General features: G+C 49.9%; 1 protein-coding gene across 8 annotated transcripts in view; it reads left to right on the top strand.

Moving 5' to 3' along the window:
• SRGAP2 (SLIT-ROBO Rho GTPase activating protein 2) overlaps positions 1-24,166 on the top strand; it is an 85,722-nt gene that overhangs the window by 22,277 nt on the left and 39,279 nt on the right. For 7 of the 8 annotated variants that reach the window (XM_021376848.1, XM_021376847.1, XM_021376849.1 and 4 more), the window contains 5 exons: positions 1,629-1,821; positions 9,388-9,550; positions 19,700-19,762; positions 22,664-22,879; positions 23,497-23,625. In XM_021376848.1, the coding sequence (XP_021232523.1) occupies positions 1,629-1,821; positions 9,388-9,550; positions 19,700-19,762; positions 22,664-22,879; positions 23,497-23,625 (764 nt within the window). The remainder of the gene's footprint in view (positions 1-1,628; positions 1,822-9,387; positions 9,551-19,699; positions 19,763-22,663; positions 22,880-23,496; positions 23,626-24,166) is intronic. The other variant, XM_021376850.1, reaches the window with a different exon arrangement.

Consider the following 24,166-nt stretch of genomic DNA (forward strand, 5'->3'; position numbering starts at 1 on the left):
CCAATGACTTCATTTGAGTTTTCGTATTCAAATGAATGCGCTCCGCTGACCTCTCGGCCTTCGAGAGCTGGCAGCGGTGTGGCAGCCACGCGTTCTCTTCGCATAGCAAATTCTAATGGGGGGGGGGGGACAGGGAATCTGAGGAGGGTTTGGGGTCAGGATGGGGCTGGGTGGGCGGTGGGAGGAGCAGCAGTGTGTGCTGGGGGAATGCAGCGCTCCTCGCCCGGAGGGACGCGCATGCTGCAGTGGTTCTGATTAAAGAAATATGTGGACAACTCGGGCTCGTGTATTTGCTTGTAGCTGCGTTTCCTGATGAAAGGACAGAAGTTTCCTGTTTGCTGAAATCCTCTCCTCGGGATGAAGTTGGCGTTGAGCAGCGTTGCCCGCGGGTTCTGTTGCTCTGCTCTGACGTTGCTGCCCCGTGTTTTTTCCGTGCGCTCTCAGAAGTGGCCCGCACTAATTGCGGCGCGAAGAGCGGTCATCTTTGAGCATGAAAAGCTCACATTCTTGCAGATTACTTCTTGGCAAGCCTGACGAGGAGCTGTGCTTGTATGCACGTGTTTTGGGTTTTTGGGTCCCTGAAATAAAGATGCGTGCTTTCTTTGTTAGCAATCCCCCACCCTCCGAAACGGTTTGTTCCAGCAGATGTGAGCACGGCTCGAGGCAGCAGATAGTCATGGCAGGAGAGGGGTGCTCATGGGATGGGGCTTGCTTGGCTGAAGGGCCAGCTGGCCTCTCCTGCTGCGGGGAATGGGCATCGGCGATGAAGATGTTGAGTTTGGACAATGATAATTCCCCATCTTCTGTTGTGGTGACCGAGTTGTGCTGCAGCTGCAACGCGCGGACAGGAGCCGAGCTGTGCACGGGGAGAAGAGCTCTCCACTTCCCAATTTTATTGCTGATCGAGTTCAGCTTGGAACAACGCATCTCTGAACTTTGGGGAGAGCAGAGCAAGTGTCCGGCTGCAGTGGGCGGCTCTGATGTTTGAGTGCTCAAAGAGAAAAGTGCCCATTTTATTGTTTTCATGCTGAGTTTATTGCCTACTGAAAGTAAGCTTTCCCAGCTGCAGCGCTGACTATTTCCATGTTTTGGGGCCGATGCATTTCTTCTGTGTTCTGTTGCCCTGTTGGACCACGGGGGAAATGGTCTCATCCAGTCCGTGGGTCCCCATCAGTTAGGTCCTGGAAGGTGGTGTGGGAAGCTGCCACGTCTGTGAAACATTCTGAAAGCAGTGGCTAAAATACAGTGTAAATACAAAAGCCGTCTTCGGGAATAATTAAGTATAATAATCATATTAACACTTGTAAAGGTTACTTCTCTATGGTCCTTTAGTCCCAGTGCATTTTTAGGCAGTGAATTCTGCATGCCAGCAGTGCACTTGGTGCTTGCAGCCAGCACGCTCCCAGCATTGCAGCTCTGCCCGTGGGTCAGTGCACCGCAGCCTGCCCCATGCCTGCTGCACCCCGGGGGCAATGCAGTCATTCCCTGCCTGAGCACGTAGTAAATCATAACGAAGCTTTGCTGATGGATTGTTAACGAGGGAGCGTGTTTTGACCGTGTTTTACTAGAGAGTTTTGATGGTGTTTAATGGGATTTTGTTTAATCTCTAGTGCTTTTGTTTGTTACAGAGATCCGTGCCCAGTTGGTAGAGCAGCTGAAATGCCTTGACCAGCAGTGCGAGCTCCGGGTCCAGTTACTGCAGGACTTGCAGGATTTCTTCCGCAAGAAGGCAGAGATTGAGATGGATTACTCGAGGAATTTGGAGAAGTTGGCTGAGAGATTCCTGGCTAAAACTAGGAGCACCAAAGACCAGCAATTCAAGTAGAGTATTTGCCTTTTTATTTCGGTCCTTTTTCCTGTTTTTTTTCCTTTGTTCTAAATGTGGTTGCAAGTGTAGGAATGCAAAACGTGAGCTGCTGCAGTGAATGTTGGTGTCAGCACGGCTGTGAATGTCAGAATGTTCCCCGAGTTCATGACAAACACAGAACCCACTCCACATTTCTGCATAGCGTGCTTGCTGGGTTCACTTCAGCGACTCCTTCTAAGTCATAGGCCGTCCACAGGGAATGGAATGGTAAAAACTGGCAGTATCTCAAAAGGAGTCGTTTTCTTGGGAAGGTGGGCAGGGTTCTATGCCACATTTGGTGGAAAGAACCAGGATTTCCCTCTGTGTCAGGGACAGCAGTTTGCTCACTGGCTTGAAGTGCTGTTTGCAGGTAGGTCCGGCCGTCCTGCTCTGGCTGCTCCCGCTCAGCTCGTTGGGTTGGGTGAGCAACGAGCGGTGGATGCGGTTCAGTGGCACTGAGTGTGAGCCAGCAGCCCTGGCCCTGAGTCACAGAGCTCTGCTCCATCCCCTGGCAGCATCCTGCAGTTCCTCCACCCCGGCTCTTGCCACTGCTGGGCTGGGCCCTCGTCTCTGTGTTGTTGTTGTTGCTGTGTTTGGGGGGTGGGGGAGATCAGCTCTCCCTTCCAGCTACAGCCCTGCTTGCAAAAACCACTCGGTAGGCTCCATTTCAGCTTCCGTTCTGTGCAGCTTTAGTTGACTTTCCGTACAGCTTTGTCATCTGCTTGGTTCTCATTTAAGATGGACGTTGTGCGACGCTGCCTGGAGAGCGTGACTCCGAAGTGCAGCCACGTGAGAAGTGGAGAAGAGTTATTCTGCATACCTGTAGAAAGTAATTGCCTAGAGCATACGTGTCCAACCCGCAAACTTTGGTTTTGGTTTCATTTATGAAACATCCCTCCAAAATGCAGATTTTTTTTTTTTTTCTTTTTTTTTTTTTTCCTAACGCAGTTTCCTCACTCACCCTTTGAGCTGTTGGTCCTCAGATCCCTTAACTATTGTGTGGTCTGAACTGGACAGGTGAATTTATCAGCCCAAAAAGCTTTCACTTGAATTGCTGAACTACACGTCCGTGCTGTTCTGTTGAGTCCAGGGCAGCACCCCAAGCTCTGAGCACCAGGCTCACGTTGCAGCGCACGGGGCTGACGTGGCTCGCTCTGCTCCTTTTGCTTACATGAGCAGCAGATGGCTCCTAGCAGGAGAGCATCTTGCTTTGGGAACATCTTGCCCTGCAAGGCTGAGTCCCAATTGTCCAATATGCTCACTTGGGTAAGAGCTGGGATGAGGGGAAAATCCTATCTTTATAAGAACCCATTGTCAGACAGCTGATGGGCTGCAGACAGCGTTGGTCACTGCAGCGAGTCCTGCAGAACTCGTGCTGTTGCTCGTTTGGTCACTGCCTTCTGCTGGCCCCAGCATTCAGAAATACAACCAGATACCCCAGGGATCAGTAAGGAAGCCATTCCAATTGTAACTACCCAGCTCTGTGTGAGCAGCGAGGGGTGGCTTGGCTGATCATCTTTTTGGTAGATGCTCAGGCTGTAATCTAATCTGGAACCCCCAAAAGGCAGTTTGATCAAAGCCAACCATCACATCTCTCCACCTAAGGAGCCTGGGATTATATGACTTTGAGATGTGCATGGGCTGCCGGCTCCTCTGTAATTGTGAGGCTGTGACCCTATAAATATCCCATAATAGCATGTTCTTTCTATTACGTGACAATTACATCGGAAGGTACCATATCATTCAGGGACTGCTTACCATGTCACTTGCAGATTTTAGATCTCATAACACGCTGTCAAGGAGGAAACTTGTCAGGCAGGAGCCCTGTAATTTGCATGTGCTTTCATACTCGAGAGCTATCGTGTAATTGCTGAGCTGCTCCAAAGGGGTTCATTTAAGGGAGAGCTGTCAAGGGCAGGAGGCTTCAGCCTGACCCTCGAAACTGGGCTCTGTGGCATCCTCCACAGCACGTATGGTACAAGCACACGCTTCAAGGAAAGCACAGTGAGCTCTGTAGTAACTGCATGGCGTGGGTTTTGTGCTTTGTAGCTGTGCCACATGGCAGGGGCAGCCGTGGCGTGGCTGCGTTTTCCAGGTGGGCTTTGAAATCTAGATGCTGGGTCTCAGAAGCAAGCTGTGTCCAGGCATGATGGGCTTAAAGGGTGCTGCACGTTGTGCAGATTCAGGCTGATTTCACAGGAGCATCTTAAAGGGATTTGCAGAGGTAGGTTGTGTGTTTTTCTCATTTTCTGGCTTTGAAGAGGGGGAACAGATTGGTTTAGCCAAGGTGACATCCGAGCTGATGGCAGTTGGATGCATCCCAGGTTTTTGTTGCTTTTATCTTCTCTGCCGTGGCTGTGAGAGCTCGCCTTGCCTGGGCCCTCTGAAAACTGGTTTTTCAATTAGAACAGACTGCTCAAGAGAACAAACCAGATCTGCTTGGTAAGGCTTCTTCACTGCCCTTTGGAAAATATCCCCACGCGAGATGTAAGGACTGGATGGGGGGAGGAAATGCATTTCCCAGCTCAGTTCTTCCAACTCCTATTGTTAAAGGAGCTCGTTGCTCTACAGCTGGCAGTCATTGCTCCTTAAATATCTGTTGGACCAGTGGCCCGTTGTGTGGCTGGGGTCCCCACTGGTGACACGGGTCTGGCTCTGGTGCTTCCCTCACTTGGCTCTGTCCTACAGGCCTTTGCCTTTTGGAATATCAGTTAATGTGAAAACCACAGCAAATCTTCAGTGCGTCCTTTTCGAGGGAGAAACTTAAAGGGAGAAGAGAGGGGGGAAAAAAAAAAAAGACAATGCTATTTTAAGGCCATGTTCTAAATCAGGGCAGTCCTTGCAAGTAGGATACCAAGTAGCAGTCAATTGTCAGCTGGAGAGCAGAATGTCCAGGGTATCCCAGCGTGATTCAGATGGCTTTCTGGCAGCCTTTGCCTTCAAGTCGAAGATGCAGAATAAGTCTGGCAACCTTCAGGCTGAGGGCTTGTAAACAACAGATGTTCATAACTGGAATCTTTTGGAAGAGAGGGGCAGGGAGCAGCGTGTATGTCCGTGCCTGAAATGCTCCAAATTGGCTGCTAATGCTGAGCAGTGTCAGGAAGACTCGAAGGGGGAATTGAGCCTTCGTGTGCGTCAGCACTTTGCAGAGAACTTGGCATTTCTAGAGGGTGAAATGGTTTCTTTAAAAGGGAGATTATGCAGGTAGTGAGGGAGGTATCAGCAAAAGCACTTGCATGGGGTGGACTTCCACAGTGTTACTGTAGTAGACAAATACTGCTGGATGCTGTGCTGACCCAGGATTCCTTTGGATGGGATGAGCCTGGAGCACTTATTCTGAGTCTTTCAAGTATTTCACCCCAGGGCACAGGGTTGTAGTGGCACCGAGGTACGAGCAGCTCTTTTTTTGTCTCTGCTTGAAATCGTTTTGCTGCTATGGAGAGGCACTTGTTGGTGTTATGCAGAGGCAGTGCCACGCGTTCAGGACAGCTTCCCGATGCCTGCTGCTCTCCATGGTGACTCGTTGTCCCTCCTCTGGCTGTGACACCCTTGGGGCTGCTCTTTGGAGCGTGCTGGCACCCAGCATTGCCAGGGGTCTTGCCCGCAAACCCGCAGTCTGACATTAATGGTGTGACAGGGTGCTGTTAATCTCAGCATTTCTTTCTCTATTTGTAATCAGCTCGTTTGCCTCTGACTCATCCTTCTTCCTGTGCTCCACGTGGAAACGTGGTATTCCCGTTGCTGGGTTGTGCGTGGGTTTTTTTTTTTCTTCTTTTTGGGATGGGAGGAACTGTTCTTTAGGATGGTTTTTCTGCTCTTACCCCGAGTGGGAATACCGTGCAGCGCAGAGCCAGTGTCACTGCCTTGGAGCAGATAAATCTCTGTGAGTTCCTCGTATGAATCAGTAATTTAATTAAGAACTTTCAGATACTTGGACTCAATCTTCCCTTCTGATCTTTCGAGACCGACCAAAGCCTTTGAAGTGGAAGCTGCACAGGACTCGATCAAGATAACGCTCGAAAACCACAGGGCTTCGTACTTTGTGGTTCCTTAAAAAATCTGTGCACAACTTCCTCTTCCTGTTCCCAAACACCCCCAATCGCTGTGATCTGCTGCAATTTAGGCTAACCCAAATAAACTCCGCGTTCGCTATCATCACACGATCTTCAAGCTGTATAAACAGCGCTTGACGTGAACCTGGATCCTGGCATCTTCCTCCTCCTCCTCCTGTTGCGGGGGAACCTGGAGTCGAGCGAATGGAAAATGACTTTGGGAAGTTGGTATCCGGCTCCTGAAGGTCTGTTCCTACTGCTCAGCAGCTCCAGGTGCTCTGCAGGCAGCTGGGTGCACCCAGCCATCACTGCTGCTTCGTTTCCCTCCTCACCCCTCCTGCAGCGCCCCGGAGCTGGGAGCAGAACGCATTTGGCAGCTCCTGGGAGAATTGAAATGGTTAATGGAAATCGCAATTTGCTTCTCTGCCATCTGCTTGTGGTTATGATAGAAAGCGGCCTGTTGTAAACAGTTGTATAACTTCTGCTCTGTGTTGTGAAAACTGTTGCCACGTTCCACCCCAGAAAACGCTGCGTTTTGGAGGTGGTTGAACAGTTAACGTGCTTGTAGTCCTAAGGGCTATTTGGAAGCCCCGAAGCAAGTAACTGCCTCTTTCCTTTTCTGTTCTGTTCCTGTGCAGCTTGTCTTCAGGCCTTCCTTTGTCTCCCTTTCTCCAGGGTGACAGAGTTGTTGCTGGCCGGTCGTCGGGGGAAGTTGGTTCTCGCTTCCTCTAAAACCTCAGCGGGGAGAATGCTAAAAGCTGCCCAGAAGGGAGCTGTTCTCCTTCAGCAGGGTCCTCGGGGGGTTAGTGAAACCAGCAAGCACCACGAAATGAGAGGAATTCAAAAGAGAAAACCTCTGGGAGCGCAGAGCGGAGGTTGCGTGAGGTTGGGGCTGGGGCGCGTCCCTGCCAGCGCAGACCTGGAGGTGACAATCCCAGTCGCAAATTAGAATCATGTGGGCTTTGCGATTGCTCCTTCCTGCAGGACGGCCTTTCATGTCTAACCACATGGAGTGTGTCAACAACCCACCCGGCGCCACGAGACACCAGCAATTTTGCTCGCCGTACTTCTCATGGGCTCGTGGTATCCGTGCTATGCGCTGCCCTCGGGTGGCTTCGGGCGTTGTGGTGCGGCAGCTTGGGCAGTTGGGAACTGGCTGCTGAGCTGTTGCATCTCTCCTGCTTCCCATTCTGTGCTTTGATTTTCTTTGGAAAGCGGAGGTGCTGTGAGCGGGCTGCTCTCCTGCAGGCTCTCCTGGCTCTGCTTGCACCCGGGCTCTTTCGAAGCGCACGGTGATGCTGCCGGGGTTTGCTGAGCAGGCTGCGAGAATTCATAGCGAGAGGGGGAAATGCCACGGGGGTCACTGGGGCTGAAAACAGCTGGGTGTTCGTGGGCTGACATCTGGTCCAGCCATGCAAAGGCTGCATGCAGCTGGGCTCCGGGCCGCTCCGCTCCTAGGAGCCGGTGAAGCAGCAGCACGCTGCTGGGGGCTGTGAGATGGGATTTGGAACGGCTGCAGCAGGACCAGCTACGAGGAATCCTTCCTTACTGTTCCTAAGCTTCATTCCCACCCCTTTTCATGGCTGTGGGGTCATGGACGTTTTGTGTAGCTCCTCCAGCTTTGAAAGCAGACACTAAGTCAGGATGCAGAGTACTTCTGTAGCACTGGTGCAGCCAACCAACTGCTACATCTCTTCCCTATGTGCTCCTCTTGACAGTCGTTTGCAATCCTCTCCTGTTCAGCTTGCCTCCTGCCTTTTGCCATCACCACGGCTGCAGAGGCAGTGGCTCTGTGTTGGCACATGCACCTGGCTCCAGCACTGCTCCGTGGGGACCACCTCCTGCTGAGGACCAACTTCAGCCCCATCTGTATTGGAAAGCAGTCGGGTGTTGTTTCCTGTCTCATGTAAAATTGAAAAACAGAAATGGGGAAAAAAAAACCAACAAAAACAACCTGAGCAAAACCCTCTGCCTACATGGGAAATGCACAGCTCCTGTGTGCGTTGCCTTCTGTAGAGCTGGAAGCTCTCAGCCTGCATTTCAGCAGGAGTCAGCCCCTCTGTCTGTGCCTGTGCCCTTCAAAGGCTGGCTGCAGCCTGCTGCATTTGCACTGCTAGTCGCCCGGTCTTGCAATTGCTAATTAGCTCCTTGGCATATTAACAAAACAAACAGTATGCTGCAGACACTGATTGCAGGAGATCTGAGGGCAAGTACTTGATTTATATAGCTTAACATCTGGCAGTTTCAACCCTGTGCAGTTCTGCATTTTGATCGTTCCATCTGGTTTTGCCCGTGTCAGCACTATCTGCAATACGCGACACTGAAGTACAAAGGCAAATACTGTCTAAATGAAACCTCTGCCTTCTCACATTTTATTTTCTGTGTTTTTATTCAAAACACCAGAACCGAAAGCCCAGAATCCTTTCTATACACACACACACTTGCACGTGCCAAGCCCTGAGACGGTGCAGATGACGAGCTGCAGTTGTTTCCTGAGCTTTTCATTTTTTTAAGGGAAAGAAACAAAGCATCAAGATCAGCTGTTTGGAAACTGCTCTTTTTCTCTCTTAAAATGATCCGTATTGCACTACAGCTCCAAGCGCTGATGCCACGAGAAGAGCAGTGAAGGGCTGCTGTGGTTTAATGTTTTACGTTTTTGCAATGCTAGACGCTTGGACAGCAGCAATCGCTGTCCTTCAAAGTGCAGAATATTCCCTTTTCCACTGGAAATTAAACCTCATTTATTTTAAAGGGAAAGCACGGTAATCAGATGAGCCTTGCTGTCCCAGCAGAGATCTGAGCAGCAGGTTGCTCTGACGTTTTTAGAAGGAAGCTGGACTGTGCTGCAGAGGGGCGGCGAGCAGAGCCAGGAGAGCTGCACCTTGCTGCTGCTTCCCCTTGGCCCTTTGTGGTGTGTGTTTGCAGGGCACGCAGGGAATGGGGTTGAGAAAGTTCAGAGATGAGAACGTGGAGCTTGTGGGATGAGCACTGCTTTCTCTTTCACTCGGGACCGATGCAGATTCTTGCACAGAGCTGCTCTTATACAAGACGCAACGTTTTGTTTCCTATGCAGATGCTGTTTAGCTCACCGGGTGCTCGAAGGCTTTTGCTTGTGGCGAGGCACAGACGTCTGTGGCAGTGCTGCAGACCCCAGTGCCAGGTTCCACAGTCACCACTGTGCCTCGGGCACTGCAATTTGTGCTCAAGTTCTTGGATTCAAAAGAAGAAATCAGAGCGTGCATTTGGCATTCTGTAGCTTGCACTTGCCCAAGCAGTTTGTTGGGGGGACAAAAGCTGAGGCTGCGTGTGATGGAGGGCTCCTCCTGTGTGTGTGTGCCATAGCCCATCTCCCATCTCCCTCATCAAACCCACACGTGCTGCAGCCATGTTTCTAGCATGTATAGATACAGACCGTCGTTAACAGAACCATTTTGCCTCCTTCAGGTGAAGTCCTATCCAATTCTTGTCTCTATTTTGCGTCCCTTATAGGAAGGATCAGAACGTGCTCTCACCAGTCAATTGCTGGAACCTCCTCTTAAACCAAGTGAAGCGGGAGAGCAGGGACCACACCACCCTCAGTGATATCTATCTCAACAACATCATCCCACGCTTTGTCCAGGTCAGCGAAGATTCTGGGCGCCTGTTCAAGAAGGTAACCGAGTGCTGCGCTGCATGCCTTTGTTGTTTGGCCCTTCCAAAATGCAAAATGTGAGCTGTTACTTTCTGGCCCATCTCGCTGTTGTTCTTTGTACCTAACACCTGGTTTTGCCTCTTTGCACGCAGGACTTGTCGTTGATTGTTTTCTCGTCCTAGAATTTGAGGGTTCTCCCGAAAGGGATCGGTTGAGGTTTGGGTGGATGCGGGCTCTGTGTTTCCTCTTAGCCTGCTCGCAGTTTGGTGTGTGCTCCGAAACTTCCTTTAAATAAAAACCAATATTCCAGGTTTCCGCCTTTTTTTTTTAAGGAAAAGAAGCAAAGCATCAGGATCAGCTGTCCTGTAACTTCTTCCTCTAAAATTACCCAGTACAATCCTCCAAAGACAAATTGGTATCCAATGTGGAGTAGAAAGTTAGAAGAAAAAGGAGGGAGAATTCCTACCATGCTAAATAACAAAAGGATGTATTGTCCTTCTCCAGAGAATTGGAAGATGTAGCAGAGCTCCTTTTTGTTGGCATTTTCCCCTTTCTTTCCCCTTGGGTTCCACCTGGAGAAGGAAGGTGGGACAGCGTGGGAGCATTCTGCTATTAAGAATCTGCTCTTCCTGTTGGAGAAACACGATACGGAGGCTTTGAAACTCTCTTAAATGGCTGTGCACGGGCTCTGTAGAGATCTGTCAATGGCTGTACCATCTGCTGGTTAACACATTAAAGCATTGCAATTTGAACTTCAAGAGCTATTTCTCTCCCCCCACTGCCCACCCCTGCAATGCGTCGTGCTCTGAGCGAGTTATTTCTGCCGCAGCGGTGCTAAGGAAAGTTCCTGCAAAATAACTCCAGCTTCCCAGAGAGCACTGGTGTGAGGCTCATCCTGAATCACGCTGAGACATGGGTGAGGGGCACTCCTGAGTAACGTTTCCAAGCCTGCTGTCCCGTCAGTCCATCTGCACTGCTGTTACGTTAAGAACTTGTCGCTCGAGGTGCGTGCGTGCTGCAGAATTAACATCTCCTTCGGCGTAGCCTTGGCAGACGTTGGAGGCCTCACTGGCTTTTTGCTTTTCTTGACAGTCTTTTGGAAGGTGCTCGGGTATTCCTAGCATCTCTATGTTGCTCCGAGTGGCAGGGTCCCTGTGTTGCTCTCATGCTGCTATGGGGCGAGCCGTGCTTGGTGCCCAGGGCGCAGCGTCCTGCCGAGGTGCACCCGAAGGAGCAGTGCTGGTGGGTGCTGCCTGGAGGACAGCACGGTTTGCTCTTTGACAGCAAGCATTTGTGTGTGCACTGGCAACTGATTTATCTAGGGGAATGAAAACGAGTGCACTGTTGGGTTCTGTGTTGTTGCTGTGCATATGGCTTGAGTTTTTAATGGCTAGCAACAGATTATGAAGGACAAGTTGAAGCGTTGCATTCTGTTGCACTTAGCATTTTTTTTGTTTAAACATCCTCCAAGTAGAGGAGGAACCTTCTCTTTTTCCAGCAACATCACACTAAGGCCTTTTTGACCTTTTAAAACTTTCTGGTAATTACATTACGGTTGATTAGATACTTACATGGGATTACTGAATGGCAGCCACTCTTCAATTCCACTAATCCTTCCAAAGGAGAAGTAATCTGCCCTCTGAATTTCAGCAGGGGCTGTGCTTGAGCAAGATGGCTCTGAAGGGGCCTTTTGAGGACATACATGGAAATGGACATGGCTGGAAGCTAGCAGCTTAACTTCCAGCCCCTGCATAAGCAAGGCCTTACCTTGTCTTGTTTTGGTTTGTGCAGAAGGACTCTAATAGGGAAGAAAAAACCCCAACAAATGAACAACCACCAGCAGCGTTCCGGTGTCTTCTCTCGCAGGCAGAATGGAAACTCTGCGTTAATTGGTGCAAACAAAGGGCACTTGTTGCTGAGTTCCAGCCCCTTGGCTGGCTGCAGGCCGAAGCAGGATTGCGTGGCTCTTCCACCTGTGCTGGGTGGTTTGATACCAAAACCTGCATCCTGCCTTACCTAGAGTCATGCAGTGGGATAAGATAGCAGCTGCTAAACAGAGAAGTTTGGTAAGTGTTTTGGGAAAGGAGGTTAGAAACTAGGCTGGCCTGAATGGAAGTTAGAATTGTGTTGGTGAGGACATCTGAAAACATTTTCCTCCCCGTCCCGTTAGCATCTCCCATCCTTTCTTAACCCTGAGACCTTTTTGTCCATTTGTGGAGGGAGAAGAGATCACCACAGGATGCAGCAGCTCAGGGCACGGAGTGCATTACAGCAGCCTCAAACATTTAATTTGTACAGAGACTGCACGGGTGTAAGGGAACTGCTATGTCACAGCCTGAACTGATGGTTGAGCACCTGCTGAGTGCAAGCAATTCACCTGTGCTTCCCCGTGAAGGGGTGGGCCCTGGGTCCCACCCTCCCTGGGCTCATTTAAGGGCTGGCCCCCAAGAGGAGAGCATCTCCTGGATGGAGGCTGCTTCCTGCTGAGGAGTGTTCTGTAGCCAGCGAGCCTATCAGCAGTCAGGTGAGTTAACTTTTTGTTACGTGTGTTTGCTGATGTTCCCAGCAGCACTCGGCCAGGTATCACAAAGAATTTATCAGAAGCAATTTCACTGCTTCTGAGGACCAGCAACGGGAAAGAACAGCACTGTGCAGTGCAGACCTTCCCGTGAAGCTGTGCAAGGCAAGCAAGGAGCTCCCCATCAAACTGCAGCCTGTGCAGCCAGCCCTGCGTCCTGAGCTCTCTGCAGCGAGCCCAGGTGTTTGGCTGCAGGACGAGCTGGGCTTTCCTGATGCTGCTGGTGAGAGGTTCTTGTTGTTGTTGGTAATGCTGCTGCGTTATGTCATACTGATAGAAAACCTGCAGGCGTTACTTTGGGTAGCAGACTTCACACAAATCTTGTTTTCACGACCTGGCGTGAGACGTTGCCCAGCTGCGTCTGGAAATGCTGTGATGTGACTCCTGGCATCTGGAAGCCTGAGGAAAAAGGGTTTTTTTTACATCTGTTTGGAAAATAACTTTGTAAAAAGTTTTATGCGTGTCAGGCTGCTCGCAGGAGTGACGGTAAGCAGCGTTTAGGAGCTGCTCGTGGTCTGGGTTGTAAGTGCTATGAACTATGGAGGGGATAGAGGTACCAGGATCTTTGTTTGCTGAGAGTGCTTGCAATAAAATGCTGAGGCATCAGATCTCTTGCTTGGGCCGTTTAGAATTGAAGGCTTTCTGGGTGCAGCACTTGGTATCACGCTGGGATAAAGCAGGTGAGCACGGAGGGATGTGCGGGCTGAGAGGGACGTGCTTGAGATCCCTTTGTTGCTGCACTCTTGAGCTTGCTATGCTGCACGCTGTCAGAAGCAGGGAGCTTTTAAGAGATGTAAGTGCAGCTACAACGCAGCCCCGAGGCTGCAGGGGCCTGGCTGGGTGTGATAAGGGCTGTGCTGGGAGGGAACGGCTCCTGGTGGGCAGTGGAGGTGTGGGGAAGCAGCAAGTGTGGCTTGTGGTGCACTGGGAACCCAGATGTCGGGGCTTCTCGCAGCGCTGTGCTCCTTCGTGTGAGCTGTGCTGGTGTTTTAGTGAGGAATTGCTCTCATGTTTCAGTGCGGGGCTGCTGGCTGGGCACAGCTCGGTGCAGTCTGGGCTGCAACAAAGGAAGAGGAGGAGGAAGGGTGAAATAAATAACCGTGCTCTTGTGCAAATAAAACCAGGAGCAGCTGGTGGAAGTGCCCTAAGAGCAAACTGCTGCACCGTGGTAAGGCAGTGGGATTTTAAGGCTGTGTGCTGCCATCCCTGTCACCTTTCCCCATCCCAGGAGCTGGCAGTGCTCTGAGCTCGGCTCTGTTCCTGTGCTCCCTTCTCATTCCTCTCTGCTTTTGTAGGGAGCGCTGCCTTGATTCCTTCCCGCTTACCCATCTTAATTATCTGTTTCAGGTGTTCTTCCCTTGGAGCTGATTCCCCACCCGATTTCCCATTTCTGCCTTTTCACTGCCCCTTCTTGGCACCGTGTCACCTGGGCACGGCCCTCGATCCCTCTGCCTGGAGCAGCCCTTCTGTTCATGCCCTGGCTGTCGGTTTGTCCTACAGATGGATCTTTCGGTGTGACCCCATGATGTTCTGTATCCGTGTGCCCTTTGAGAAGCAGTCCCTTCTGTCTGTTACCTCCAGTCCCCTCTCTCTGCTGTCGCTTCGGGATTTCCCAGGAAGCAATCTGAAAGCTTTTGTTCCAATTTAGCCAAACCGTGTCCTTAAAACACGGGCTGTGGAAGCCTCACTCAATCTGGGTGTCTGCTGAATGGATGTTTTTCAGCTTACCCACCCAAAAACCACCCCGCTGTGCTCCCTGAGGGCTGCTGCCCCTATGGACTTCGCAGTGGCAGCGTTGTGTTCCTGCACACTGCTGTTCCTTAAGGATGTTTAAGGGGAGAAAGCCCCGCGAGAAGAAAGCGAAGTGGCTCTTTGAAATGTGCTTCCCGATTAATACCTTTAATTGTGGAAAAAATCAGTTTATCTCTGGCGCGCTGCGCGGCGTTTGATGTGAAACGAGAAACTCGCAGTGAGTCTGTGGAAAGCCTTGCAGTAATCAGGAAGGAAAATTAATAATTCTCCGAAGGGGTCCTCGCTTGAGCTGACCTACTTTCAGCTGCACTGCATCTCGTTTGCTGCGTTGGTACTGGAATATGAAGCATTGGAAAATACATTGCACGTGGGGAAATGAAGCCTATTTAGAAAGGCGCTGATCAGTGCTGGGTGTCTCTAAAAATCTTCTTCTCGGCCAGTGTGAGAAGGTAAATCACAGATGCTGTAAATAAAGCTGTCACTGAGGGGCAGAGTCCCGAAATGCTCTGGGGAAAGCGCGTGCAACCACGTGCGGCTATGGGTGCATCTGCTGGCGGCGAGGAGAATCTGGTTTTGTGCCAAGGAAAAGGGGGAGGTGGGAGGGGGAAATGTTATTGTGCAAATCCTTGCAGGGATCAGGCAGGGGGGTACCTGGTTCCTGCCAAAGAGATTGGAGCGTGGGGCTCCTGCTGCTTTCCCAGCAGCTCGGGATGCAGAGGCCTGGTGTGAAGTGATGCGCTTTGATTTTTCTCATCTCTGCCTTCCTTCCTGTGTGCTCTTAGAGCAAAGGGGGAAGGAGGAGTGCAGCCGTGTGTGCTGGTAGCTGTGCTGCATGCTGTGGTGTGTGTGTGTGTGTGTGTCTGCTTTGGAGCTGAGGTGTGACCCCTCCACCTGGAGCTGCCCCCTGGGTGGGTAGAAGGAGCGGAGCCCGTTGCACAGCGTGATGGACGTGCTGCAGTTCTGCTGCCTGTGTTCTGCATCTAGAACAGGCAAGCAGTATGCTTCATTTGGCCCCTTATACTACGTGAAACTATTGCATTTTGTTCCTCATCTCCTGTGTGCTTCTGATGCCTGATGTGACAGCAGCGTGCCTGCCTGTGTTCTGGACAGAGGTAGCAGCCCTTGCTCTGGGCTTTGGGTCATTCCCCTGACTGATCCCTGCAGGTTCTTCTTAAGGGTGCATCACGGCACTTTAAGGATGGGATGCAGGGCAGGCGGGCAGCACAGAGCTGTCATGGGGAGCATTACAGCTGAGCAGAATGACAGAGGACCACATCCACTATTTTGCAGGACTTCCCTCCTTGCTGGTGGCTCTGCTCACCTTCTGCAGCCCATTTCCCATCCGGCTCCTTCGATGAGTGAGAGCGTCGCTGGCTTTGTAGCAAGAATGAATGCTCTCGGCCAGAAAATTGCTTGGTTTCCTGGAACCAAGTGCCTGAAGCCCCAGATTCAAGAGCATCAGCACTGCAGGGAAAAGAAAAAGCAGGAGAAAAAGAGGTGGGGGTGTTGGGAAGCGGCTCCTTCAACCCAGAGTGCGGTGGGAGGCAGCGGTCAGCGATGCGATGGGGTTTGATGTCGGAATGGCTTTTTCCAAGTGCAGCCGTTCTGCTCTGTGTGGGAGAAATTCCTTCTTGCTGACATAGTGGTGAAACGAATCCGTGGTGAAATGGTGGAGAGAACTCGATAATACGGCTGTGATTTCATTGCGACTGACCAGTGCATAATGGGTCAGTTGAACGAGGAGCTGATGACCTGTTGCCCCAAATATGCGCCTGCGTTGTGCTGCACCGATCTCATTTTCCAAGCTTTTCAGAATTCCTGAGTGTTGGAAGAAGTCTTAGCAGAATTTCCCTTTGGTGGGGTCACGGCTGAGCGCTGCGCCCATAAAAGTTGTGCAAGAAACTGCATCGGGCTTGCGTAGGCTTTGGGTTGGTTGCGAGCAATGCTGTGTGTGCGTCCCTGTGAGCTGAGTGTGATGCTGGCAAGGAATGGAGCAGGCTGGCCTGGGGGTGCTCCTACACTGTAATGCTGGTGGTCGTTGGTTGAGGTGAGAGCGTGAAGATGGTGAATTATTTGTTGCTGCATGCAAATGAGTTCAAGGCAGGCCTGTTGAAAAAGAGGGGAAAGAAGTACATTGTTGAGAATCTACCTGAATTCTAAGCTTTTATTAGCAAATTTGAAGTGCTGCGTGCGTGATCTTGGAAAATCATACTTGGTGTGCCCGCTCGTTAGCAAACTTTGTGAGTAGATATTAACTAGAGTATGGTAAATACCCTGCCTGCAATGTCAGCGTAGGATTCCCTTTGTTCCTCTCTGTGCTCCTGCAAATCTCATCACAGCTCTCGGTGAGTCTTGCCTCCCTGCTCCCACTGTTAATTCAAAAAACATTAGAGCGCTTGGTGCCGCTTCTCTACCAATGTACGCTGTGTTTCTCCACTCTTAAAGATGGGGAGAAGCGGGAGGTGAGGGGACAGCTCTGCGGGCACGCGTGGGTTTGGCAGCACTCAGTGCAGGGCATGAGATAAGTGTTATCACAGCTCTTGGTGCGCTCACTGCTGCTGAGCGTGTTCAGAAAGCATCTCGTGAGCTTCATGGCGTGCTGCTTCTGCAGCCAGCCCGTCTTCTCCCAGATCTGGAGCTGCTGGCGAGGCTGAGATGCAGGGCATGAAATGCTGACAGCATTCCCGAGCTCTCCCATTTATCATCCCCCCCCCCCCCCCCCTGAAATATTTGGAAGCTGAAGCCGTTAATATTGGGTGGAATGCGGAACAGCCAGGCCGCGCTGCAGTCGATCCCGAAAACATCTTGGTTAAATTAGAGGGGAGGAGAGATGGACAAAGAGGCCTTCAGGAGCCGGCACGGCCTGCTGGGAATCCCGGCCCCAGCGTGGGGTGGCCGTGGTGCACAAAGGAGCATGGTGTGCACGGCTGCGTGTGCACGGCTGCGTGTGCACGGCTGCGTGTGCACGGCTGCGTGTGCACGGCTGCGTGTGCACGGCTGCATGTGCACACTTGGGCCAGCTTTAGGGCTGCAAAAAAGGCTTGAGGAAGGCAGCTTGCACGCAGCACCCTGCTGTGTTGAAGCTGATGCTCCTGGGCAGCAGCTGCTGCTGTTACCTTGCTGTAGTGACTTGGCTGTCGCCGTGTGCTGCTGGTGACCTTCATCCTTGCTGCTTCGGCTGCTGGAATCTGTGTCGAGGAGCATTAAGTCCTCATGGCTTAGCTCTTGTTTTCGTGCCACCTGTGATCTCTCTTACCTTCATTTCAGTGGAAGGCTTTTTGCAGTCCAGGAGCGTGGCAGTTTTTTTTTCCTTGAGAGCTCATTTGGAAGCGCAAAGAATTTCATGTTTTGACAGTTGGGCTCCTACGCTTCTTCCTTGCGTCTTCAACTTGAGTACGCATTAAAATATTCATTTAATTCCATCGCGCATAATTGCTGCTTCAGCAGTTTGTGCAATGAATGAGCAGTTTTATGTAAGAAAGAAGCAATAACAGGCTGAGAGGAGTTGGTGAGAGGAGGGCAGCGGGTCCGGTGAGGCAGTGCAGGGAATGGAGCACGCTGCTGAAATGCTCCTTCTGTGACCAGTGCTGAGCTCGGGGGGTTTGGGGCAGGCCCAGCGTGTGGCTTCCATCCGTCACCCAATGCTGAGACAAAGGCAGCTGCAGAGCAATGAGCAGCAGCTCCAGCTTCTGTCTGTGCTCAGTGATGGAAGGGATGCAGAAATGGTCACAGCATCTCCTTAAGGTTGGGAATCATCCACTTCTCTCTGTTTTTTCTCTCCTTTCAATTCAAGAGTCAGGAAAAGGAGGATGCTCCCCTTTGTCAGAGCTTGTACCGTGCTCTTGTTTTCCCAGCAGGGCATCTGGTCACTTGCAGCACATCCCAGTGTATGAGGCTGGAGCACAGGAGAGCACCAAGCACATGGGCTCCCACTTGGGCTGCTGCTTGTGCAAAGATCAGTTATTTTACATCGTATGATCTTCTTGCTTTGCAATCTATCAGTACTTTTTTCTCACATGCCTTAATGCTATCTCGATATCGTAGCCAGAAGTACTGGTTCAGTGTGGGTTTGTCTGTTTGCATTACGTCTCTTAATCTTTCCCTGAGTCAGTAGGCATAAATCATCTTGAACCCATCAAATTTGCTTAACCCAGCAAATATTGGATGTGTACAACCTGCGGAGCACGGAGGTGCAATCGGGCAAATACTGCCTTTGTGGGCAGCGGTAACGAGGGAGAACTGCTGGTTTACGAACTCGCAGCAGTAATTTGCGCTTCCTAATTAGCGGGAAAACGTGGATAAAATGCAGTTATTAGATTGTTTGAACCTGTTTTTCTTCTGAATGGTACCATTGGTGTGAAGGGACATCTGCTCTATCCCCACTTCCTCCTGTAGCTGGTCTGGATGCCTTTCATTAATGAAACCACCGAGGAAGTGGAATTCAGTGTGGTTTTTGGGTTGGTTTGGTTTTGGACAAGGTAACGTGTGCAGGTGTCTGCGTGCCCTGAGTTCTGTGGCAGGCATTGCAGAGCCTTACAGGTGGGCTTCGCCTCTCCCAGAGCTCTCTGTGCATCTCCTTCCCCTCTGCCAAACCTCTGCAGAGCGGCAGAGCTCTTAGCATGAGATCCTGTCTCTAATGAAGGAAGATGAACAGTGCCATTGAAGTCACCCAGGAAACAGCTTCGCCCTCCTTTGCATGCAGGGAGTGGAGTGCCTCTTCAAAGAGGGCTTTGCATGCTGAGGTGCCATCCTCTGGTAATCGTGGGGGTGAGTCTTTGGGCGTTTCAGTCATCTTTATTAGAAAACCAGAAGCGTATCTGTTCCTCCTGCATTTAGCTGAAGCCAAGCGTTTGCCCTTTGAGCAGTAGTTGCCTCCAACTGCGACGCGGAAGCGTTGGCTGCTTGTTGCCTCGCAGGGAAGTTCAATAAGTAAATGTGTATTTGAAATCTGATGCTTGGCTGCAGGGTAGTTTGGATGGCAGCTGGGTTTGACAGCCTCTTGTGTCCACCTGCAGGTTTTTTTTTTTTTTCCTATTGTTGCAGCAAAGGGAATGGGTTGGAGCCATGTAGCCTTGGGTTTGACTGCGCAGCTCGCTAATGCAAGTGCCCCTGGGACAGAGTGATTTATATTGATACGGCTAAATGGTACCTTACCCTTTGTAGTTTAAAAAATACGTACACTTGACGTTAACACTGTGCTCAGAAATAGATTGAGGGCTTGTATAGGCTTTCGAATACAGTCAGAACAAACTCCAGTTGGATCAGGGCATCCCGCAGCACCACGGTGCACCTGCACCTCCCTGTTCCTCTGGGGCAGATGTGCTGCTTCAGCAAGCTGTTTCCACTTCAGTATCCAAAAGAGTGTCTGGTGCCCTCGTAAATCAGGGGAGTAGATTTGGTATTTTTTTCTAGTTGTGCGTGATGCTTACATCAAGCAAGAGCTGGCAGTCAGTGCAATCAGGTTTCCCTCCTGGATACATCTTTAAATTTGAATGCTTGTGTTTCTTCAGCTTCCATGTTCCAGTGCATACTGAGCTGTCCTGTATTCAGTCTTACTCCATCCTGCGGAGATCAGAAAATCTAGGTGTTCCCAGGCTCGTGATGATGAAAATGTCATGTTCTTGAGATATTTCCCTGCCATCCCTGTGCAGTGTTTCAGTTTATGGTTTGTGCAGTTTGACCAAATAAGTGGCTCTGGGCTGAGCAGCTGCTGGATTTGCTCGTATAAGTAGTGGCACTTAATTTGAGCCTAGTTTATTTGTAGATGTAGAGCATGCTGGCTTCCTCTGCCTTTCTGCCGTCTTCTCCAATTAACTTTCATTTCTCTGTTCTCGTTGCAGAGTAAGGAAGTGGGATTGCAGCTCCAGGAAGACTTGATAAAGGTCCTGAATGAACTCTACACGGTAAATCAACCTGACTTCTTGGCATCTTTTCAGACAGAAGGAAGAAGTGTCGGGCTTCTCCCAGCCTGCTGTTAGAGCACAGCCTGAGCAGCAGTGCTGATAAGTTCCTGCAGTCCCTGTGATTTGAGGCAGCTCGTGTACACCAGTCCACGCAGGGCCATCAATCTCACTTCTCACTCTTATTGCTTCAGCTCTCTCGGTGTTGGCTTTGCTTCCCAAGGTTCTCACCTTCACACACACCCGCTTCTAGCCGCGGTGTTGCTTCTATAAAGAGTAAGAGAGATCTAAAATTGCTTTCAAATGCACTACAAAACTCGTGGGTCAGGTTGCTGAATTGGGTCAGCACAGCGGTTTTGAGTGGTCTGTGTCTGGAAATGAGCATCCAAAGGACAGCACGCAGCTCCAGCAGCAGGGAACCTGCTGTGTTGGTTTGTTCCTCAGCTCTTCCAGCAGCACAGCTCCCTTTAGAGTAGCAGCCTCCATCTATGCATTGTGGTTCTCAAATATCCATTGGACACACCAAGAAGGGCATTGCCTTGGGAAGGAGAAGGGACATGTTTATAAAAGTTCATACGCTGCTTGGGGACTGTTTCTCTCACATAGATGAATGGAAGGAGCCTGTTGCTTGATTAAATTTTTCCTTTTGGAGTGAGTTCTGTTGTAAAAGCAGAACCTATTCCTGGTTTTATTGTTCCTGTGCCTCTTCTTTTGTCCCCCCTTAATGACACGCTGGGTCATTACGCTGAGGTCTGTGTTCTTTTCCTCGTTCCTTCAAAAAAAGACTTGGACATATTTCCCAGATCAGCACACATCACTTTGTGATGAAATTCTGTGTTAATATCAATGCTAGAACATGATGGGGAGCTTTCTTGGCATTGCCCATATCAACAAAACAAACAGAAGAGGATTGTTTCATTCTGCTATCTAAGCCAAATATTGCCTTAGAGGGGGGGAAAAGACATTCATGAATAGGAGATCACTTCTGCGTGCCAGTTATGCCACTTAGGTTGATCATATTAGAAGAATTCCTACTGGACTCAGTGCCTGGTGGCTTCTGGGGCTGCTCTTACTGGTGCTTCTAGGAACACTCCCACAAACCCATCTCTTGTTCTGCTGGGTATCTGTAGGACGAGCAGCAGCTCTGTCTTCAGGCAAAATAAAACAGGTGTCCATAACTATGGCGGCCATTAGTCTCTATGTACAGGTTGAAATACAAGGGGCTGCCACCTGGGAGTTGTCTCCCTGAACTGTCCCATGCTGCTGACCCCGGTGGCAGGGAGGGGTGAGTTGCTAGGACCCCCCCTGCCAGGTGTGGGGCTGCCAGCCTGGCCCCATCAGCAAGATGGAAGCAGTAAAACTGGGCTACGTTTCTCTGCTTCCCTTGCTTTCTGCCAGCTCCACTTGCAGTGACAGAGGAAAAGAAAGTGCTTTGCATCTGTTATTATAAATGCCTGCTTTATAGTCCGAGCGTATGCAGTAGCTGAGAGTGTGTGTGTGTAAATTATTCAGAAAGTCTCTCTTTAATACTGGCTGCATTCACAGGCTCTTTCATGTTTAAATACAACGTCTCTTTGTATGTGAGAACCTTGGCTGATTGCTGCGTGGAGACGGAGCGTGCATCCTACTTACAGGAAACCGTGTTACAGTTCAAGCTGAGGTGGAAGAGTTATAAATAGGTTTCCATCTGAAATGATTTGCACATGGGGTATTATTAGAGCTGGGACTTAGGGGTGCATCTGTGGAACTGTACAGTTTGGGGCACGCTATCCAAATGATATCAGAAATGCTCATTTTGGTGTCCACGTGTGACGTGAATTGCTTTGTAACGATGGATAAAAATGCTGGTCTGTATGTTATGCCCTTTGGTTTAGTTCTGTTTTCTTAACACAGAACTGGATGTGAGTATAGAATCATAGAATATCCTTTGAAACCAGGAGTGTTTTGTTTTTCTTCTGGGGGTTCTTTAGCTAGACCGGTTTATTTAATACATAAATAAAAGAGCCGTGCTAGAAGTTGTCTGTGCAATGCAAGATCCAGGTCTCCTTAAGCAAAAGAACTGCACTCTTTTATTAATATTGTCGTTAGATAAGGTGAGAAGCGCTTTTTCATATCAAATCAGATTGAAACAAGTTAAACCTTGAGTTGCTTTTGCAGCGGTTATGTTCAGACTCTGGATTTGCATACGGTTCCTCGAGACTTGTGATGTTTAAACGAGTGATTCACCCCGAGGAATGACTGATAACATCCCTTCTGAGCCCCTACCTGGGGATGAGAAGCCATCATTTTTGAGCCTTGGCATGTAATTCTCTTGGAATAGAAAGGAGGCTGCATTTAGTCTCTTTTTGGGGGGGGGTTATTGGATTGTACAAGAAGGCGCGTGCCAAAATTAAACAAAGCAGCAGCTGCAGAATAATCCACTTTGATTTCGGATTTGTGCTGAGAGCCACACTTCCATGTCTTTGTTGTGCTTTGTTGAGATGCGAATTTTCCCCCATTGTTCTGCCAGTTTACATACTCCCAACTCCCAGTCAGCAACCAGCTCTGACCTGCTGGTCACTGGCCAAGTGTCTTTGCTAGTGTGATACTTGGCCATTAATTAAACGTGATGGCCAGCTAGCATAATGTAGTTACGTTAAAGAAGTTTACCATTTTGACCATGTTCAACAAACGTTCTCATCTTGTGGCATATAACTTGTTTCTTAGGATTTTTTTTTTCCTCCTCCCTTGCTTGTGATGCTTTCCAGTTAGGTGGAAACCATTCTGCCCTGAGGCTTGGCCATGCAGATAAGTGGAAGGCAGGATGCCTGGGTGCCTGGTTGCTTGTGCTGGTTAGGTAAGCTCACGTCTTCCTGAGCAAATCCAACGTGATGCACTGCAACTCTTGTGTCTCGTCCACTGCAGGTGATGAAAACCTACCACATGTACAACGCTGACAGCATCAGTGCTCAGAGCAAACTGAAAGAGGCAGAGAAGCAGGAAGAAAAGCAGATTGGGAAGTCAGTGAAACAAGAGGAAAAGCAGACGCCGCGCTCCCCCGACTCCACGTCCAACGTCAAATTTGAAGAAAAACACGTTCGACGGAGCTCTGTCAAGAAAATAGAGAAAATGAAGGAAAAGGTACCTCCCTTGCACTGCTGCTGCTTGTGTAAAGCGTGTGAGGAGGAGACCTTTGTAGTAGCTCAGCACTGGGGGTTATGAGCTCCCTACTTGGTGACGTGGAAATGCAAGTCTTAGTTTCTGTGCAAGTTTTCAGTATTCAGATTGAGGAAAGGCAAAAGCTAGCACCACGGTTGTTGTAGGACAATTGCACATCCTTTTTGTATTATCCCAGGTTCTGCAGGCACATCCCAAACGTTAAAACAAGGTTGGAGTATGAAAGTAGCAGCTGCTGTGTTGGAAGTCACGATGAATGGGTCGGGTACAAGATTTTGGGCTGGCTCTTTTCTTTAATGCCTGACCTGTGCACAGGGAGGCTTGTGGTCCCAGGCTGACTTGCAGGCAGAGCAGGTGCCCTGCAGTTGGCCAGGCAGGTGGGTGGCTCAGCGCTGAGATTCAAGGCAGCAGAAGGTGCAGTGTTATTTTCGGATGGATTTGGGTGCAGCCCAAGTGAGCAACGACGTGTGAGCAGGGTGAGATTTGCTCAGTATCCTCGCTCTGCTTGGTGTTACTAAGAATGCTCCTGTTGCTGCTGTGCCTCTTTTTAGAACATGCTCTGTTGTTGGTTTCTCTTCCAGCGCCAAGCAAAGTACACAGAAAATAGGCTGAAGGCTATTAAGGCAAGAAACGAGTATCTGCTGGCTCTGGAAGCAACCAATGCATCTGTCTTCAAGTATTACATTCACGACCTGTCTGATCTCATTGATGTAAGTGCTGCTGCTCGGGTGCTTATCATGAATATCATTGCCATTAACCCTCACGTGTGCCTCTCCTTCTTCAGTGTGGTGTATACCAGCACAGCTGGGAAGATCTCTACAGCTGCAGAGCAGTGGCAGCTTAGAAAGTAACTACAGCCACGATAACCAGTTTTAATCTGTTAAGTGAGCTTTCCTTACATGTTCTGATCAGTCTGTTTCACAGATAGAGGCTTGCACAACACACCTGGCATGGGAATGCATAGAAGAAAAAGTTGCTTAGTTAAAATGAAACGGTTTCGGTATCGTGCCGTTGCTTGACATTTCTGCTTACTATTTTAAGCAAACCCTCAGCTCAGAAGCACGTTTTTCAACAAGGAGAGAGCTAACTGTGCAGTCAGTACGCCAGTTGGTAAAGGAAATCAAGGACAGGAGTGTTCTCTAAAATTGCTTTTTGAGTTGTTTTTGAAAAATTCCATCCCTTTCGAGCGAATGCTTCCTGTGGCGTGTTTCACAAGAGAGAAGGATGTCCTTCTATGCTCCAGAATCTTCA

Source organism: Numida meleagris, chromosome 25, assembly GCF_002078875.1.
Source record: "Numida meleagris isolate 19003 breed g44 Domestic line chromosome 25, NumMel1.0, whole genome shotgun sequence".
NCBI lineage: Eukaryota > Metazoa > Chordata > Aves > Galliformes > Numididae > Numida > Numida meleagris.